We start from the raw sequence: 20,995 nt of genomic DNA, 5'->3' as shown, positions 1-20,995 counted from the left end.
AATAAATTCTGAACCGATTGCTCTCAAACCGTAAAAACTATTGTCATATACAAACACGTCACAATGTGTTGTCAAACTACGGGAAAATGTCTCTATTTGAGGATCTTAAGTTGTATATCACACCCACAACGCGCTTTACAACTTCAAATGGCTTGGTAGATAGCTGTTACATTTACACAAAACAGCCTACGTATTTAAAAGACTCCACGCGACAAAACTATGTCAACAAAACAGGAATTTATATCACGTCCGAATCATATAACACATATCACGCAATTATGGAACCTATTAAAGATAAATAAAGTACATAATATAAATTAACCAATAATTTAGATTCAGGCAAATTCTGGCTATAATAAATCAACGACACATTATAAATTCCCAACCTGTTACTTATAAGTGCATCATGAGCTTCTAAATTTCAGATGACGTCGATAATATTCGAAGTCAATCAGGTAAATACAGAGATTAAGATAACATTACGTCGAATCCGTACGTAATCTTGGACCCTGTATTGCTATCTATGGACAAATTACAACCGTGGCGATGAAATGAGTTGTAGTCCTACTTTGTAAGCATCACCGGCTTATCGAACCATACGTAGGAATTTGCAAACTCTCACACATAATATTTACTTTGTGATGTGTATGTAGTGTATGTAGGAGCGATGGTTGTGTATTAAAACAATTTTAAGGTCACACATAACAAAACAACAATGAAACAATTAATCGACAGACACCAGATAAATCAGTGGTACATACCGGAGGTAATTCATACATAGATTTGCTTATTTCTTATTTATTTACTATATACCATTGGAATAAAGTTGAAAAGTATAGATATTTATTATTTTTCACACTATATAAATTGTCTACGAAAAATAACAATAACGCGCCGGTGTCACGAGCCAAATGGCTTCAGCTGTTTTGGCGCCATTATGCAATGTTGCCAACACACACAAGATAAGATGAGGTAACTATTACGTGATGTAAAAAACACCAGCGTTAATAAATTAAGGAAGAGGGCCGAGATTGTCTGAAACTTTAGTGAATATCCAAACAAGCCAATAGATTATTCTTCAGACATATAATACTTGTTGGCAAAATTGCCAAGTAACTGTAATAAATTTTACGTGCCAAAATGTACCTTATTCCGCAAACTAAAGGACATTAACCTCAAACTATTTTGCGAACTCAAAAGCATTGATAAAGACATAGTGGGAGTGGGTCGAGGATATTTCGTGCCACCCATCGGGGGCGTTGGATTGCTTCCAGTTTACTGTTACATTGGAAAAGTCACGCTAAAAATGTTAACAACGCTGACTCATTTTAAGTTATTTTACAAGAATTCCGCGAAAATTAAATGTACACGCAAACAGTTGATAAACACTGAATCAGCATAGTACATAGATATCAAATACACTTAGTCTGGTAGTATTATAAAATGTTACAAGAGTAACAAAATAATGTTATGGAATATTCTATACGTAACATGAAGGTATAGAAACATTAACAACTAATTAGCCGACTATGACAACTTGATAAGATCATAACAAACTACTCTATATAGCGCTTGCAATTACAGTGAAGCTATACGCGTGGATGTTTACACATAGCTACTTAATATAAACGCATATATTATGCATCTAAATAACACCTTAAAAAAATTGACAACACACACTCTAGCCTTATCTTACTCCAATATACGTTTAGTGTAACATACTTCTCGGAGTGTGTTGCAAATTTATTTCCATTTCTACAACCCGCTCTGAAGAGTATCCCGACTAGTATTTAAACCGAGAAACTCCGTTACCTTCACATATAAGCCATAGGTTAATGAAGGAAATAATGAATAAAGTGTAAGATTTAAAAATGTTTATGAAATCTGTACCTCATAGTAGGTACATTACGCTGTTATCGAGAATCCGAAGACGTTATTATTTTAAGTGTCACTCACGTTGACAGACAATAGATATAAAACAATGAGATAGCTTGAAATAACTCATCGGCACTAGGTCAATTACTGGCGCCGACTACACTCGATTCACTACATTCTCTATTCGTATTTATTTTTATCGGACTTCAATTAAAATTGTCAATTGTTCAATGTATGCAGCAGCTCTACATAATGGTTTGTAGTTAATTTCTTTTAATAAGTTAAATAATATAATTGTTATGCAATTTTTTTTAAACTCGAGATTTATTATCAACTTTAATACCCGAAATTGTACTCTACATACAGCAAATTACATTTTTATGTAGTCAATTAAGTATCATGAATATTTATTTTTCTGATAATAATTCGACACAAAGATAATATAATGATTATAATAATTTCATAGTGCTATATCTGATAAAACAATTGTTACTGCATTATTCATTGAAATGTGGATAAAGTTTATGCATCGATCTGAACTTTTAAAATGCACCTAATTACATAATTAGATAATTATTAATTAAAGGAAACAAAAAAAGAATAGATTCTTGTGATTTAAATACAAAAAATGTACTGTTTACTTCGTTTATCTTCATTAATGTCTTATAAAACAATTGTTACTGCATAATTCATTGAAATATAAATAAAGTTTATGCATCATTCTGGACTCTTAAAATGCACCCAATTACCTTATTAGATAATTAATTAAAGGAAACAGAAAAAATAATACATTCTTGTGATTTAAATACAAAAAATGTACTGTTTACTTCGTTTATCTTCATTAACATTTTATGGAGCACCTCCTCGGTTTAATTAGCCGCCGCAATAATTAAGTTTTTATACGCATTCGCCTGTGTACTGACACAGGAAGATATCTTACACAAAATACCTAAATAATAATAAATCCTTAAATTGAAATTTAATATTTGTTTCATGAAAACACATTTGAAATACGTAATCTTGACTGAATTTTTTTATCAATTACAAAATTAAGTGGTTGTATAAAGTAAGTGGATATTATAAATTACAATAGCTCCGTAAACCGTTGATAAGAAATTCTGATAATTCCGATATGAAGTGCGAACACATATTCTATGATTACATTCACAGAAGTTTGATCGGCGGTGCGATACAGAGCACATGGAACGCCGCGACCTTCACATATGACATCACTACATCTTATTACTTAGATAAGTTTCATTAACAACATAAAACTACTTACCAACTCGTCTTTGTTCCATTTGCGATCGTCAAATGTTCAGCAACAGAGAATCCAAAGTATGAGCCGCTCTTTCCGAACTTTATCACAGGGATCCTCGGTTCCAGATTGAAACCGGTGACACTGTACAAAATACACAAAAATAACACACAACTACACCTAAATTTCGCAGCCATCGCGTACACAGTTCGCAATGTTGTCGTAGAACGTATCGGGTTATCGCACAAATTCACTGTCTCCCAGTTATAATTTGGCACATCGCGATATTCGTAGTAAATAGTTCGTGCCGCCAGCCTGTGACAACGGGACCCCCAGCGCGGTTGCCGTTCGCCGGCTGAGTATTCCCGCTAAACTTTACTCGTATCTTTGCTAGTACACAGTCACGACTCGTCAGTCGTCCTACACACGGTAGAGCGCCGGTGCTCGTGGTAGAGGCGACTGAACTCATAAAATCTTATGGAACGAGTGAATTGTATATAGTGACATCTACCGGCACGCAATATTTCATGATAAGGAAACTAAATAAGAGAACAGTCAGAACAGAACAACGCCATCTATTGTTATCAAAGTTTAGTAAATGGTAGAGCATAATTAATAATAATATCAAGGAGCTCTACAAGATAGCGCTACATTTTTTTAGCTTCTAACTGCTATTTTACTGCTTAATTAAGAATCAATGCAACGATATAACTAATATGAATGTGAACACCTAGTAAATAATGATACAGTATCATACTTACTATATAACAAACAATCAATTAAACTGTAAGGAAACTGCGCGTAAGCAAATTGATACATAAAGATATAACTAGTAACACTTTCTTTTATTTGTAAAAACAGAAAGCTAAAGAATTCTAGTGTGTGTTGTTGCAATGCCAAATTTAGACAATATATCTAAATAACATTTAAGACTATATACATACGTTGGTGTAATAACTTGCACATACCTACATGCAGTGTAAGCGGCTATACGACAGCGAGCTAACCTTCTTTACTTCAAACCACTTTCTACTATCAAGACCATAGGCGCAAATTTAGTCTAAAAACTTGTTAAGTAAGAACAGTACCGTAATATTAATATTATGTAATATGTTATCACTTTCAAGCGTTACATAAGTACCTAAGTACCTGATTGGAACATTATTTATTAAAGTTAAATTAAATTATTTAAGTATATGAATCCATAAAATGTTAAATACTGTTTAGATTCAGCAAAATGTTTACTCTATCAGTTCGTAATCCAGCTTTCATCAGAGAGGAACAGGCAAAAAATACTAGTGTAGTTCATTTCAAAATAGCACAAATATATTATAATGTAGGTACAGTGTATAATATAAGAATCAAAGCTGTTAATTTATTTAATTGCAAAATAATAAATTTTCATATCCCTTACAAGTGCAAAACTGTCACAAGAATCGTAATATGAATTTTTTTTACTATATATGTATGTACTATAAATTATAAGTATTAAGATATGGTAAGCAAAAAACAAAACCAAAAGAAATTATATTTTTTTTAATTAAAGAAGGTAAGTACTATTTATTATTTTTATTTCTGCATTCCTTGAATATGCTAATATACTTGTACCTAACTGAACTAATGTCCACATAAAATCACAATCCTTCAAATCAGCCGTATGCGTATGATACTACACCATATCGATTTTGAAAATCACGGTTAACGATGATTCAGTTCGTGATAACTGACAAAAAATTACCTGAACTGCGAATAATGAACCTTTATAAAGATTTTTTTAAGAAGTTACTTTATATTACGAAAACCGATGAATGGATTTGGATGAATTTATGTGTGAAACATATATACCTAGCTATTACATAGATCGAATTATGTAATAAAATATAGCCTACATTTTACCGCAGAATGATGCACCGGCGGCGCCGCGAACAAAACTTATATTTTGTGTATTTTTTCAAAACTACTAATTGTATTACAACTAATATATAATGTATTGTCTCAGGAAGAGGGATATAAAACATGCTCCAACAGCTCTTTTTATGTAACTAAAAACAAAATACGTTGTTTTGATGGGTATTAGCATTATAAGGTAAGGAATTATAAAAAAAACGCAGGCTCAATTTATTTATCTTTATTGGTAAAAATAGCATACTTAAAATGAAAATGCGAAGATAATATAATAGTCAGTTTTAATATAATTAATCTTCAATGTGACATGGATTCTAGTCTTTTACTACTCTCTCCAGGATATTCAATGAAAAGAATATTTACACATTGCATTTATTGATGTCACAACTTACGAGAGTTTCCATTTAAAATACTGATAATTCTTAAAATATAAGATCAAGTACGGAAGTATCTACGGTTTTAAACCTAACCCCCAAATGGATGTATTCATGAAATACAAGCTTTTAACAAAATAAATTACTGTGTAACTATAATCTTCCAAATGTTCGTGTCCTTGATACAGCAAAACGAGCTCAGATGGCAACAGCTCGTAAGAACAGCGCTTAGAAAGCGTTCAGCGCGAAGCTGAGAGGAGTTCGCAATCGAACTGCCAACTGCATCGGTCCAGCTAGATCTGACCGACTTCCGGTTGCAAACTCGTGACCAATCAATTGGCATTTGACGGAGCCTATGTCGCGCCAGGTAAGTGTTTATTTGGCGTTACAATACTCAGTGAAGCGAGCGCTATCACATGTATTGCAATACCATTCGAGCCGGACATAACTTAAGGCAGGGGATGGAAAGTCAGCTCGGTCTGTGAGTGGGCGAACAGCAGGTTGAGCTGCGAGTCCAAGCCCACGTTGAACACCTTCATCAACTTAGCTTCGGCTTGTCCCGGCTCCTTGCGCACCACGGCCACTCCCGACACCTTCATCAGATGCACTTCCAGGTCAGCCGAACCGCCGCCAGTAGTTGCTAACTTCACGTGGCAAGTGACGTCAACGTGAATGTACTTCTCTACGGCCTTTCCACGCTTCCCTGGAACTTCTACATACTCAGTCTTCTCTTCAACTTGCGGCAAATCAGCTCTAAACACGCTCGCTTCGCCTAACAAGCCCTGTAACAAAAATGTTTCATATAAATAAACATACATACCGAATATATTGCCAAGGTGAAATTATATTTCCTTGGCTAATGTCCAATGTAAATGCAATTAGAAATTGTCCTTCTGCCAAAATTGACATACATGAATAAAAATATAAAAACAAATCATCGAAAAATAACTATTTGAGTATTGAAACCCGCGTTGTACAATCTGGCTGAATGCCAGTTCATGGCGCCATAATATATTAAAGGGGTACATTCAAACGTACGATAGTTGAATACTTACTCCGTTTCCTGTGATTGTGAATTTCATTCCTGGTTGTATTGCGCGTGGTTCCATGCCAATGCCCTCGGGATGCGAGTCGGACCAGAAATAGTTTTCTGGGGCATTCAACGTGTCGGGTTTGAACGTAATACGTTTTCCGTAGCCCATTCCGATAGATTGCAACAGCAAGCTGCGTCCCTCGAAGAGATGGCGACGGCTGCCTGCTGGACGCACACGGTAGTGGAAACCAGGGATGATGCGAGGGTCAACATAAGTGCCTATAAACAAACAGAACCATTAATGTTCGAAATATAAATTTATCGCATAATTTTGTGATATCAATTACGCAATGAACACTCACCAATAGCAGGCAGTTCATATTTCTCAAGTCCAACAATACAATATTGGCATGGAATGTCTTTAATGTCACCGCCGTTGACAGTGATTCTTCTAGAAGAGGACTGGATGCCGGGCTTCAGTTCATAGCCCTTCTTCAGTTGCTTGATGCCGATGGCCACATTAATAACGCGTGTGACAGCGGCATTGCCTCTTCCTTTCTTCAAGATAGCTACACCGGTGACAGGCATCAGTTTCGTAGCACCGTCATTTTCGTACCACTCCACTTTACAGAGGGTGTTGATTTTCACTTTCTTATCAATAGAACCATCTTCATGCACTTTTTGGTCCAACTCAATTTGATTTTTCTATAAATAAAAATAGGTAATGTTATATATTTTCCAAATAAATTATAAATCCAACAAAACAACACTTCTAAAGCGATATTTACCTGCTGCTGAACTACTTCCAAAATGCCCTGAGGTTCATGGTTAGCATCGTAGATAGTAAATTTATCGCCGATCGAAACAGCCTCGATCTCAAACACAAAACCTTCAGGCCTGGAGTCAGTCCAGAAGTAATTATCATTTTCATTGAGCTTGGAGCCAACGGGTTCAAAAGTGAGTCGGCGAGCAAATCCGCGCCCAATCGACTGTAGGGTTAAAGCTTTTCCTCCAAACAAGTACCTCGGCTTCACTGATAGTGGGGGAGCGTCCACGGCCTGAAATATAAAAAATGATATAACATACTGCTCCGTTAAGACATCTACTATCAACAATTCCTATTCACCAGTTACTAACATCAAAATATTTAATAGGGGATTCGTTTATATTTCTACTATAATTATACTTTAATTTACAACAAACGTTATAAACTTGCTTTATTATTGACATTTTGTGGTCTGCTATGATTATTTTTTCATTTAAATTATAATATTTTATCTGTATGTTGAAAGTATTAATGAAAATTAGCACCCGTTTTAGTAATCGCAATCGTAAGACAAAATATTAGATATGAATGAAATCTTTATGAATATGTATTATGATCCCCAAATTGCATCAACTATGAAGCCTTTGCTGAGTCAATGAAAAAATAACCATATCAAAATCACAAAAGAAGTAACTTTCTTTTGCAAATATAATGACATGATTAAGATGGCGTAATGCCCTTATGAATGATACTTATGGTTTACCTATTGTTGACACAACATGCTGCCAGCCATGTCACTTTCGACCTGTCGGGTCACTGCGAGGTTCTTGAAGTTTGTATTGTGAACTCCGCTCTGGGCGGGGGTCTGAAAAACTGGACGATCCACATACCATCGCCTACAACGGCTAGTGCACATAACCAGGCGAAAGACACGCGCAACTTAACAGTGTTGATCGTTGATGATATTTTCATTCTGGAAATGTCAGCAACGGACACCGCTACTCATAGGACTACCCGGTGCTCTAATTGGACCAAACGAACTGGGCTACTGAAACCGACTAGCTGATGATCACGAATTGAATTCGAATTTTGAACTCAGGTCAGGGGAGCTAAAGTTCAGATATTTAGCAACTTTAAACATTTGTCTGTAAGATTGCCTTTACAATATTTTCTTGCATTATATACACCATCTACACAGTATTCAACTAACGAAAATATAAGCTATGAAAATTGTACACTCGTATGAAAATAAAGGTGACTTCCTCTAAAGTTTATGTATGTCGTTGTATTTACAATTGTGAAAATTCTAGAAAAGCGTATAATTTCATGACAACCTTACGCATCGTGCTTTTTTGCAGACTTCGTAACAGCTAATATTTATATTTGAATATTACAATTATTAAATCGTGTGTGGTTAGGAATATGGCACTTCACGAAGATCCTTATTTTTTTCTTTTTTTAATACTTTTAAATAAAATGAATAACCAATTATAAAAAAGTAACATATTTCAAGAATTTTCGCTTAGTCCATGAACATTTTCGTAAGATGCAGAAACTCACCATCCTCTTGATTCTGAAAAGGATAAAGCTTGCAAAAATGTTCTAATATAACCACAATCGATTCTCTTATTTCATCAATATTATAACGCGATAATAGCAATATCTAGCGAAATAGATTTAAATAACAATTAAATGAACCAACCATAATGTTTCACCTGAGAACACATAAACTATCTTATTTCCTTATAATATTTGCACGATATGTTTAAAGTTAGCTAATGGTATGGTCGAATATCAAACTCAAAACATGTGTGATCATCTTTTTTTAGCGTAATCGTTTTTTTCGTAGTCCAGTAGATTAGAATTTTGCCCGATTTTTATATGGATCTTCGAAGTTTTTCTGCTGTTTCAAAGTGGGTAAGCTCCACATAAATGAAACGAAAGCGATTCCAAACAATTTGCATAATATATGTCGATGGTTAAGCGAACATTCAAAGTTACGCGGTGAGGGATCGTCATGATTTTCGTAAAGCTTACAGCGTCAATGAAGACGAAAAGTAAATGGTTATACTCTCTGAACGCAATTCCAGAGTACAAACATGACTTTTGTTTGTATCTGACGATTTCTCACACAGTATGGTAGTGCGTTTATTTAAAACATGAAATTAAATTACTCGTCTCACCTGCATCGGCCTAACTTTGTATCTGAATCCGGTTCTGACTCGTGGATCAATGTAGACTCCGATAACTGGCATTTGGTGCGGCGCAGGTTGCGGCACTTTGTAAACCGCAGGCACGTCCCCGAGAGTGCTGGCATCTAGTAAAACCTCTTTTTCAAAACCGCTTCCCGTCCAGTAACTCTTGCACGGGATGTCGGGTTGCTCCTACGAAAAATTCGCTACTTAAAATCGAGTTCACGTATTCGTATTTTCTTGGTTATTTCACGCACCAATTCATCATCACTACAAATCAATAACTCATCAATATCGTTGAACTCCAGTCCTTCACTGATTGCCTTCATAGCTAACATTTTTACCGAATTTATGTTATAATACTTTTTTTGTTCTTGATTTAATGAGCACAATGACCGTGCTCCTAGACAGTGCCAATTAGAATAAAGGAAGCTATGAAAAATGTATGTTTTGTTCTTTTCTTGGCATCCTATATCCACCACCACGTGATAATGAATACTATTGCCAAGAAAGTATTACAGTGTATTACACCCTTAATGACGTAGGAACAGATATAATTGGACTTTCGAAATCGTAAACAAGATGATGATTTGTAAATATTCCAAATATGTAAAATGTTATAGAAATTAGCCTCGGAAAGATTAAGTATATTATTTAAAACCACAAAATAACTTTGATTTATTTGAAGATATTCACATTTTGAGATATTAAAGATCTTAAAGCAAAGTGAAACCTAGGTTATACAAAAAACATTTTATATACATATTTTTACTATTGCCTATTCTCATATTAATTAAAGAAAAATATAAAATTGGCACAAGCATCAACGTTCAAGGAATTTTATCATGCGCTTCTTTAAACTACAATAAATTCGGCATTGGGTATCAATCTAAACTAATATATACCAATTCATTACGTTCTCTGCGCCATAAAAATATATTGAGTTGTAAATAGTCGCCTGCGCACATTGCATTAAAGAAACGCTGATTTGTTGTTTCGACTCGGAACGAGGTACAAAGTCCACCCGGGAGATTGATCGCGAGCTATTTATACGGTATCCTTCAAACTATTTCGGTCGCTTCGCACAACTTTTCTCAAATTCCGATCGGCCTACACGATTTAGGGAATTCGGAACAAATTCACGAACGAAATGAGAGCATGATTGATTTCATCCGTCGAGGCTGTGACCTCTCAGATTCAATCACATGAAACCTTACGACTTTGTGTGATCGACCTTAAAATGAGGAATAGTGAAGCGTATCTAATGCACAATAAGAAAACAATCATTGAATAGGTAAGTATTTGATTGTTCCAAAAATAAATTGTGCATAAAATTTTAATTTCAGCATTTTAGTAGCTACCATAAATTTCGTGTTTACTAGATCCAATATTATAATCGATAGTTCTGTAAACTTCTGTTTTTTATCATCACAAAGAAAAAATCTTTATACAAATGCTAATTATAGAATTGGCACGATTTTTGTTATGTTTACGATCTTGAAAAAAAAAAACGATAATGTAAACATTGTGTGTTATTTGTTTTAAGTCTAGACGTGACGCTGCAGGGGGTCAGGATTGACGTAAATTGATAACTTAATGTCGAGGGAGTGACACCGTTATATCAGATATATAGCAAATATAGGCGCAGTTTCATCAATTAATTACTCGTAAACAATTCAATACCACGTCTCCAAGGACGGCGTTGTCGTAGGGCAAAGTTTAATATCGATCACGATTGTAGAGCCGTCGTATCCGTTCCCACAAACAGTGCTGATAGTTAAATATTTAAACAAGGCCTTCTTACTTACTATTGCGTCATTCCCTGACAATATTTTCGTATTTGGAGTAACATTTTCTGTCGTCATACTTATCGTAGCGGTGCCGATTGCGGAGTTAAATTGTATGAAATTAAAATGTACAAAAAAGTTATAGAACATAAAATTTGGACTTACTTGAACATCGGCGTCCGGGAATGCTTCCTCGCCATCACTCTCGTAGTCGCTTGGTACAGGGAATGGCTTTGGAGCGACTTCTAATTCCTGTAAAAAATCATTCCATTTACTCCATTGAAGATCTTGCGAGATACATTTTATCGCATGAGATTTAAAAGAAAATTTACAATAGTGATAAGGAAAGGAGGTCAGATACACACACCAGCCCTTGACTCACTAGTCTACTGGACTTGTATGTTAGAACATTTATTTTTAGTTCGTAACATAAGTTATTTTATATAAATATATTTGTTCAATGATAGGCATGAATATATTTAACGTCGCTATATAATTATGAATAAATGGAGTGAGTAATTTTCATTGATCACGTATACAAAGGACTATAAGAATCGGCCTAAATCTGAAACAGCAATGGTAAACAATATACGATGAATCTTGTACTTATATTGAAAGCTATAAAATTAAGCCTGCTCCGAAATATACAACGCCATAGCGCTCTACTATTCTAATTAGTTTATAAAATGTTGTATACATTTAGTAATTGCAACGTGAAAACCTATGTGTGAACGAAAGTTGTGCAGAATAATAAAGTAAAGCTACATTTAATAGATGATTAGAGATGTACGATAGGTAAAGTTGATGGCCTTGTAAAAAACGGAAATAAATATGCATAATATCTATGTTATAAATTAAAATTCAAGATACTCTTGGATGAATAATCGTTTGTAAAATTAAATTCAGTATAATAACTCAAAAATGTTCACACGTTTATGAAAATTAAATAGACCGTTTCTAGTAACTAGGAGAATAGCCTTCAAATTATGTAAATTTTATGTTTATAGGTTATAAAATAATAATTATCAGGAGTAGTATTTTAATATTTTTCTGAATTTTGATTTTCGTTCATACCTAGTAAATCTTTTAAAAATATTTTTTGTATTTTTTTATGAAATCATCAGATATTGAGGAAGGAGAAACTCTGACCCAGCAGTGTGACATCTATAGTCAAATATAAAAATATATTTCCTTTCAAGTAATTGTATAAATTTTATATCAATTGCATAAAAAAATATATACATTCATGAATTGTTACAAATAAAGTCACATTTTTGATCATTTACATTTATGCCATAATAAATTATAATTTTTCCTGTGATATTAATATATATATTTTCCTTTTATTTTGTTTACAGTATTTGAAATAATTTTCCTACTTTAATTCAAGTTATAATATCGTTATTTTACTTGACTGTTACTTGACCTACTTCGCAGTAGGTATTATTTTTTTATTAGTGAACCTCGCGTATAAAATAAATATAGGTATTTCGTAAATTTTGTCACAAATTCTGTGAGCTGTAAATTCGTTAGGTATTTGTATATATTAATCATTATATTATGAATTTAAATTGAATCTGTAAACAGCTAGAGCACTACACTTAATATATAAAAAAATATCTACTTGCACCCATAACAAATGGGCATTACGAGCAACTAAATAATTAAATATAAATCAATTCAAAATTTTTGACCATAAAATATTTCTTTATTAATCGAACATATTCCATATATAACAAATTCGTGAAATAGTTTCTAGTGGCATATTTACCTGGGCTGAAGGCAAGGTCTCGACCAGAGCTACTTCCCCTCCAAGGGCAGTGGAAGTTCCTGCAAGGCGAGCACGCGTCAGGTTCCACAGCCTCTGTAGGGCCAGGGGAGTTTCCTCGGCTTGCATTTCCATGGCTGGGCTAGCGAGCATCTTAGTTAGGTTTCTTTATCTGGTGGAAAGAACGACAGTTTTAATATATTGTCATATATCAAAGAATGTCACAAATTAGTTGATAAAGGTAACTTTGTATAAGTCAATGTATCTATAACAGTTAATCAGTATAGACGTGTGCAATAACTACACGCTAACTTTTCCGCGAATTCAGCCGCGTGTTATTAGGTATTTATTATTTATTTATATTTCTTTGATTACTGGTTAGAATAAAAAATTTGTACTTAACAATAAATTTCTCAAATAAATTGCTCAATAGATTTCATAACAATTACCAAACGGTAGAGTTTGTAGAATATCGAATACCTAACGCATGGAATGAAATGCCACAGGTTAACTGTTACTTTCTATTGAGTATGCATTTAAAACATTATATCTACTTTGTAAAAAATAAAAGGCGGAATTGATTAAAGGTCTTCTGTTAGGTCGTGAAGGGACCCCGGCCTCTAATAAGGAAGCCTTTATTTGTTCCGGCAATATTGAATTTATAAAAAGATGCCAAGTTCACATAAATTTGTTAGGATAGGCACACGTTATATAATAATTTTAAGATACAGAAAATTATAAATCTCAGAATTGTGATTTCATTGAACATTTGACAATCCAAAATTTACCAATATAAGTTTCAGATTATGACAAAGTACCTGCACACTGTAATTGCAGTGAGAGAAACAAAATATTCCTATTAAAAATACAAAACACAAACATAAAGTCTAAAAGGAAAATAAGTTACGGCAAAATATCTTTAGGTAAGACTTGCATTAAAAATATGTACTCGGTTTCCCCGTTATATTATTCATTGCTGTTTTATCACGCTGCACGCCTATTTCATTACTAATCATTGTGTAATATGCATAAAAGCACGTGCGGGTTTCCCTCCAGTTTATTTCGACTCACCAAAACTTTTTATCGACATCCTTTGCCCAACGCTAAGTTCGATTACAAATTTATTTAAATTTGTCGGCGCCTAGCTGAGAGACCTTCATCGCAACGTTAACATCGATATTTGTACAGCTGAAATGTTCGTGCATTTTAGAGGACATCTAGGCTTATTGAATACAAAATTGTAAAGGAAATTTCCATTTATATATTTTTTTTCTGCTAAGTGTTAAGTACTTTATTGATATAACCATGGTATAATAAGTATTGTTCCCAAACAGTAACAGTTTCCTTTTATTTCTAAAGTGCAGTGAACCTTTCTGTCTTGTCAACTTTTTTGTTAAAAAGTCTCCCCATTGTCCAAACTCCCGACATTCCTGGTTTAAACGAGCAGGTACCAAATTTTTTCCCAAAGCTTGGTGTCGAACAAAAACTTGTCCTAAATTCGTAAAATAAGAAAATATTTTATTTCTACGTATACAAAAAACGGACAAATCAAAATGAAATGGAATTTTATTATATTCTTTACATTAAATTAAAAAGGGAAACCCCTCTTTTGATTTTAATAAACCCTCAAATATGAAAATTATAATCAACCCCGTACGAACAAATTTGATCAAATACAACATTCGATTTTACTATAGAAAGTGATTAGATTTAGAACGCCGTAGATTTGTGACCCGATGGAGCCGACGACTAAACTATCGAGAGAGAAAGCGCTTACGATGCAGTTACACGTCGGCCATTTGCTGTATCCCACTATTCCGTTACTTTAACTAGAATATTCCATAATATAATATTCATATCTTGATTTTTTTTAAATTTCATTTCATTATATTTTAATCGCATTCGTTTACTAACTCACCTCGAAGATATGGTAAAATTTGAAAACAGTTGTGGCTGGCACAGATCTCAAGGTTCCTCTCGACTGGACTCCACAGAGCTATAATACAATAAAAATCACAACAGTTACGGCGAACTTGTCACGATGCAAGGCTAGTTAACCGTACTGGAGCGCAGCTTGAACACCACTGAGGGTGAGCGCTCACGATCAAGGTATTTTAAACTTGAACAAACGCTCCCCGGCCGTAGTGCTGACAGGGGAAGAGGATGCCGATATAAGGTCGAAGCGAGACGGCCATAGGAGCACGCAGCGGCCGCGTGTTCCGTTTGCCGCCAGACAGTTACCCACACAGCGGCAAAGAGTTACGCATGCGTCCGTGCTATTGATACGTCGGATACGTCGCCGCGACGTCACTGTCCTCATTTCGGATCAAAGTGCATGTGAGGGCGTGCGCTGGCCGGCGGACACGTCGCACTCCGAGGGCTTCCCGCTTCACGGAAACTTACCAGGAACTTACCCGAAAGTATAAGGATTCATGTTAAAGCAACAGCCGATGAGTAAAAATTATCAGCCAAATTACAGAATCTACAATCTTACTAGGGTACTTATAATGCACTCAAAGAAATAATTGAAAAGTTACTAATACAATCAACTATTCATAAAGAAACAAACACACCTATGCTATTCTACAAGGATAATGCAAAGCAATTCCATAAACAGGGTACTCAAAATTATTATGATAATAGCCTAATTTCGAATATAATGAACAAGTAACAATAACTTACTGCACTAGAGTTAACTGCAGTATTATAATCGCAAAACACTGACAGCATAAAATACGGCCTTTACAGTAACAGGCAAAACCACGCTAGTTTAGTACATAAATCGATAAAATAGTCACGGTAATTTAGTATTCTTCAGTTCAAGGCTATGCTGCAATGTTTCGCGATAAACGTTACCATGGCTGCGAATTTATTCATATTTATGTATCTAAAAAGCTAGGTCAAAATGCAGAGGATGTAAATACGGAAATGATATACAGTCATTTCGGCCCGTCATAATACAATCTAATCAGTCTCATGCAATTGTAGCCAGAAATAAAGTAAGTAATAAGATTCGCAATTCAGTGGAGGCACCTCATGCGGAAACAATGCGATAAGATTCTTTAGTCTACAAGCTTATCATTTAAATCCACAAGGCAGTGTATCTCCACTATCATTCTTATCAACCAAAACAAATAGAAGATATAACATTTTTAAAAGTACACTATGAACTCAGCAAAATGTACTACTCTCACGACGTTTGATAGGTACAGTCACCCATATAAGTAGATGAACAAATTTAAAACTTCAAATCGTCTATACACTTTTGTGTTCTTAATAATATTTTTTTCTTTACAAAAACAAAATATATTTACTTTACTTCACACGAAGAAAAAATATTTCAATTAAAAATAACAAGTAGAGACGATGTAAACTTTTGAATTTGTTCAACTACTTTTTTAGCTGACTGTACTGGAAATAAGGTCAGCAAAAAATAATCGATATTAATTATGTCAAGTCGCAATTGTAAAATTACAATAAATATTAACATATTTTAAACGTTATAAAACCCGGAATAATAATGCAGATTGATATCAATAACCTCATTATATTTTGAGAAACATAACGAATGATGTACGAATATGAAAATATTATTGTTGAATATCAATATTTAGGCTTTGAGTCTGAAGAGAAAGCATCACATTATGCTTGGTCACATATCGGCTCAACAGTAGGTCCGGTGGCTTACAGTTGACACTAACAAGGTTCCTAGAAGTGAATGTTTTATAAACATCACTTCAAATAACAGCCTGACGGTTAAGATTTTTAAACACATAAAAGACTTGAAACATGAGTATGGATAACTGGTTCATAGTAATATGTGGTCATGAACAAGTATTATATTTTTTTTTCTATCGCTATTTAAAGTCGAGTTGGATATGGATTGTACAGTACATGTGCAATGTTCCAAATCGGGGTCAATCATATAAAAAAGATTCGAAATAAAATAATTCAGTTAAATAAAACATACATAATATACTTATTGTTAATATTTTGTAAGGAAACCACGATTAAATCTGAAAAATAGTTTTATTTCAATGTCTAACTATCAGAATCTTAATATTTTGCAAAAATAATCATAAAAAAACCTTAAATTAAAATTTAAGAAAAAACTTAATTAAAAGGCAAAATTGAGACATTGTTTGACCATTTATGTAAATGAGTGGTTAGGTAGTCATTTTGTATAAAAATTCCATGGTTCTTATCATGAAATAAATCCGCTATACTTAAGAATGACGCACGTCAATGTGGTTTTGCCTTTCCAAGTATTTTGAAAGTTAATGGTTTTTAAGGTAATTATTTTCGCGAGGGTAAGAACTGCTCTCTTAATATCGTTAAATGATAGAATATTGTTATACACAGAATTCTGTTTAAAAGGACGGCGATATGTTCTTTCTATGGACGATATATGCTCCCTATTTTACAATAGATATAACTTACTAGTCTTCTTCAAAGCTCAGAATATGTTCTCTCTATGTTTCGTGGTATCAGATTATGATTATTTTGATATAATTTTCTCGGGATTATCTTATCACAAGTACTTCAAGATTTTTTAAAAAAAGTAAACATCAAAATATGTACCTATGAGGTCTTAAATCTGAGTGTTTTTAAATACATGTAGGACATATATAATAAATTTGATCAGTATCAGTTATTTCTCATCATATTACAAAATCAAAATACAAAAACCAAAATGAATACTTAAAATAATCAGAATTCATTGTATTGTTAATAAAGATTTGATGATTCATTTACGACACTTAACAAGGACATGGGCTAATATTTCCGATTGAGTACACTGAAATATGTGTTTTATATATAACGGGATATAAGTATACCGCTTTATACGCCTAATGAGAGCAGCTGTCGCTCATGGACTTTTGAAATGCACCAAGCCTGAGAGATCATTGCTCTGTAAAACCCCTTCAACCGGATTTTGGGAATTATATTCGTATTTATTTTACGTCTGCAGTTTCTTGGTGTAAAAAAACGGGCCCCTGATGACTCGATCATTTGCACTACACCTTAATAATGCAAATTGTTAGAAATTATGGTATAGTTTCAGTAACTATATTTACATCAATATATTATCGTATAAGTGTGAAATAGTTTAATATCCTGTACTCACCATTAGAGATTGAAATATCACGTTCGTCTCACGTGGCAAGATAAAGTTATTCGGTGTGATTTGAACCAAAATTTACTAGCTTATTGTTTTATCTAGCTAACATGTGGAGAAATTAAATACACAATTAGTTTTGCTGTTACATAAAAACAAAAAAAAATTACGTAACCTTTGTATAAACACGGGTTGTTACATCTCTATTTCTTAACAAATCTTTCATATTACTTATTCGGTATTTATGACTATAAGCTTTTATATTGAACGTGGTAATTGTAGCTGTTCTTGCATAATAGGGATATGGCTCTATTACGTTAGCTTTGCAATTAGTGCACAACACACGAGCTTACTCAATAGAAAGCTCTTGCCTTTCATTTCGTACTAGATCGTGAAATATATTTATGTTCATTTTACTGATACACTTGAAATTTTTAGAGAGTAATAGAGGCCCAATCAAGTCTGAGGATGTTATGATTAAATTGTGGCATTATTAAATGTTTCTAACACTAATCTGACGTGACATAATGAACAATATGTAAGTATTAAGATGGAGCTCTTTTTGAGGCTCAAACTTACGGTTTCGACACACAGCGGTCGGCCAGCAGCCTTGTTTAATTTACTAATTGATTTAACTGGTCGAAAACTAGAACTCAGGTAATTATTTTCTAAAAGGCAATAAGTATATCTTCGCACGTTGATAGTCGTAATTTAAGAATATTATTTATTACCAATAAAATATTATTACCAATAAAATATTATATGCAATTGTGAGCTGTGATTATTTACTATCATCACCTTTACGTCTGAAAGTCATGCATCGTTCACCTGAGAAATTAGCAGTCTGTACAATACAAGGCCAAACGTTTAGCTTCGTTAATGTCGAATGTGGTGTTGATCTAAAAAATGTTAAACAGAGATTCATGGTAACCATATTAACTTTAATTTATATTTACTAACTATCTATTAGTCAGTTTGAACCGGCATGTTCTAATAAATCATATAATATGTAAACTACTATTTGAGAATATATTCACGTCTTACGAAATTAACAGGTCAGTATTACCACAATTTTACATTGCACATTTACATGAACTCCTTTTGATATGTACGGACATTCTTCAAATATTGAATCCACGATTACATGCAATATAATACATTCTTGTTTACCATGACAGAGTTAGCGGCATATTATAATATTATAATTGAAAAGTCTATATCAAAACTACATTCTTTTGAAATTTTAAATATCGCTACGTTCTTTCGACTTATATACTTTTCTCTTGTCTTTTAAATTTCAAAAGAATGTAGTTTTGACGTTTTTTAAAATTTTAAATATCGCTACGTTCTTTCGACTTGGAGAGAAATTCGTGTACTATGTGCCAACATTCAAAGTCCAAGCGGAAAAACCGCATCTAATTAGTAGGTAGTCTATTTTATTTACCAAACGGACTGAATTTTTCTGAAATTAAGATTAAACTTTGAACTATACTTTTTATCCCAGAAATTAGTAACTGGGCATGATTTGGTAACAGAATTGTTAACAGTTGAGAATTTTAACAAGAATTTGAGCATAACCTCCTTCGTATATAGTTATGATAAAGTACATACATTATAAAAACACTTTAAATCTTACATCAATCCTAATCCTACACTCAGAATATACAAAGTTTTCCTCAAGAGATGGCTGAAGTCAGACAGGCAACATGTCGTACTTATAATAATCCAAATACTTTTTTGCAACTTACGTGAAAATGTATGGTTCGTTGACCCCACATTGGAGAACAATAAAGACGAGTTAAATAAAAATTTTGCATATTTTGTTTGTCAAAATTTGCTATTTTTTTAATTATTATTAAAATAAAAATACAATTAATTTTGTAAGAAAAAAACATGTATATAAAAAAAAAATGGTAATATTAGGGAAAAATCCGTTATGAAATACAAAATGGGAACATAAACTATAAAAAATAATTGTTGCCGAAACGAAGAAGGAATATAAAAAGATAAAAACAAACCAAGCACGTGATGAGTCAGTGATAGACAAGATGCCTAAAATTATATAATTATAATGAAAATTGTTGACTTCCTCATAATTCGGATGATAACCTATGTGTTCAAAAAGATATCATTTACATATACACAAAATAAATAGCAATGTTGATTTTCTATACTACGCAGGCGTTACGTTTTGGCATACCACATAACTTGGGCACCCATTAACTTAATATTTTAGTTTACCAATTATCCATAATTACCTAGTATTAATATCAATATTATTATTATAATATCAACAAATTCTTGACTATCGTCAATCCATATGTATGCTACTATTGAAATAAATATATTGTACTGACTTTTGCATCGCTATATTGGTAAAACTCATTAAGTACTCGTTATTTCTTCAAAAAAAGATAAGAAAAATTTACTTAATTATTTTTAAGTTTACATTTTATGGCTGCAATTATTATAATTATCTATTATTTGAGAAATCATTCGTCGTCATCTTAATGATTGAACAATATAATCTTTTACGTCCTTTGTTAATATTTAAAAGGGCCAAAGTCATCTGACAGTGGCTATTAGATAAACAAAGAAATAAAGAAATAGTACCTTCGTCAGTAGATAATTACTGATATAGACAGCTGACAAAACGTTTTGCGTAATTTGAGCAGCGGGCCAAGGGGTAAAGACGATGTATTTTGCCAACGTCAAAAGAAAAACAAAACGTTGTACATATAAATTAACCAAAAAAAATACTGTAATATCGACCAAAACACTGCAGGAAATTCATATAATTAAAGCTTAATTTTTTTTAAATAATATATGTTATTAGTGCAAGAATTATTTCAGTCTAGATATATGCATAGAATTAAGGTACGTAAACCAATTCAGTTTTCTCCAATGACCCGACTTCA

General features: G+C 33.2%; 2 protein-coding genes across 3 annotated transcripts in view; both read right to left on the bottom strand.

The window, feature by feature from the left end:
- Positions 1 to 3,604, bottom strand: part of LOC115447651 (integrin alpha-PS1) — a 79,703-nt gene extending 76,099 nt beyond the window's left edge. For both annotated transcript variants that reach the window (XM_030174820.2, XM_030174821.2), the window contains exon 1: positions 3,158 to 3,604. In XM_030174820.2, coding sequence (XP_030030680.1) covers positions 3,158 to 3,330 — 173 coding nt within the window. In that variant the 5' untranslated portion in view covers positions 3,331 to 3,604. The remainder of the gene's footprint in view (positions 1 to 3,157) is intronic.
- A 1,642-nt stretch (positions 3,605 to 5,246) lies between these two features.
- On the bottom strand, positions 5,247 to 15,079 carry LOC115447629. The gene is made up of 8 exons (XM_030174788.2): positions 14,877 to 15,079; positions 12,962 to 13,130; positions 11,356 to 11,442; positions 9,395 to 9,595; positions 7,234 to 7,503; positions 6,808 to 7,150; positions 6,468 to 6,724; positions 5,247 to 6,194 (listed from the first exon to the last, which is right to left on the bottom strand). Exons 2-8 carry the CDS (start codon positions 13,109 to 13,111, stop codon positions 5,862 to 5,864), a joined length of 1,641 nt encoding a protein of 546 aa, XP_030030648.1. The 5' UTR covers positions 13,112 to 13,130; positions 14,877 to 15,079; the 3' UTR covers positions 5,247 to 5,861.
- Between the last annotated feature and the right edge of the window lie 5,916 nt (positions 15,080 to 20,995).

This window comes from Manduca sexta, chromosome 14, assembly GCF_014839805.1.
Source record: "Manduca sexta isolate Smith_Timp_Sample1 chromosome 14, JHU_Msex_v1.0, whole genome shotgun sequence".
In the NCBI taxonomy this organism is placed as follows: Eukaryota; Metazoa; Arthropoda; class Insecta; order Lepidoptera; family Sphingidae; genus Manduca; species Manduca sexta.
The sequence above is the reverse complement of the archived record's forward strand: the minus strand, read 5'-3'. Positions and strand labels throughout refer to the sequence as shown.

What these genes read in the sequence shown, in the direction of transcription:
- LOC115447629 (XM_030174788.2), bottom strand. Translation starts at nt 13,111, where the DNA reads ATGCTCGCTAGCCCAGCCATGGAAATGCAAGCCGAGGAAACTCCCCTG. An exon ending in AGACCTTGCCTTCAGCCCAG is followed by an intron (nt 11,443 to 12,961) that starts GTAAATATGCCA and finishes GATTTTTTACAG; the next exon opens with GAATTAGAAGTCGCTCCAAA. An exon ending in TCACAATCACAGGAAACGGA is followed by an intron (nt 6,195 to 6,467) that starts GTAAGTATTCAA and finishes TTTTTGTTACAG; the next exon opens with GGCTTGTTAGGCGAAGCGAG.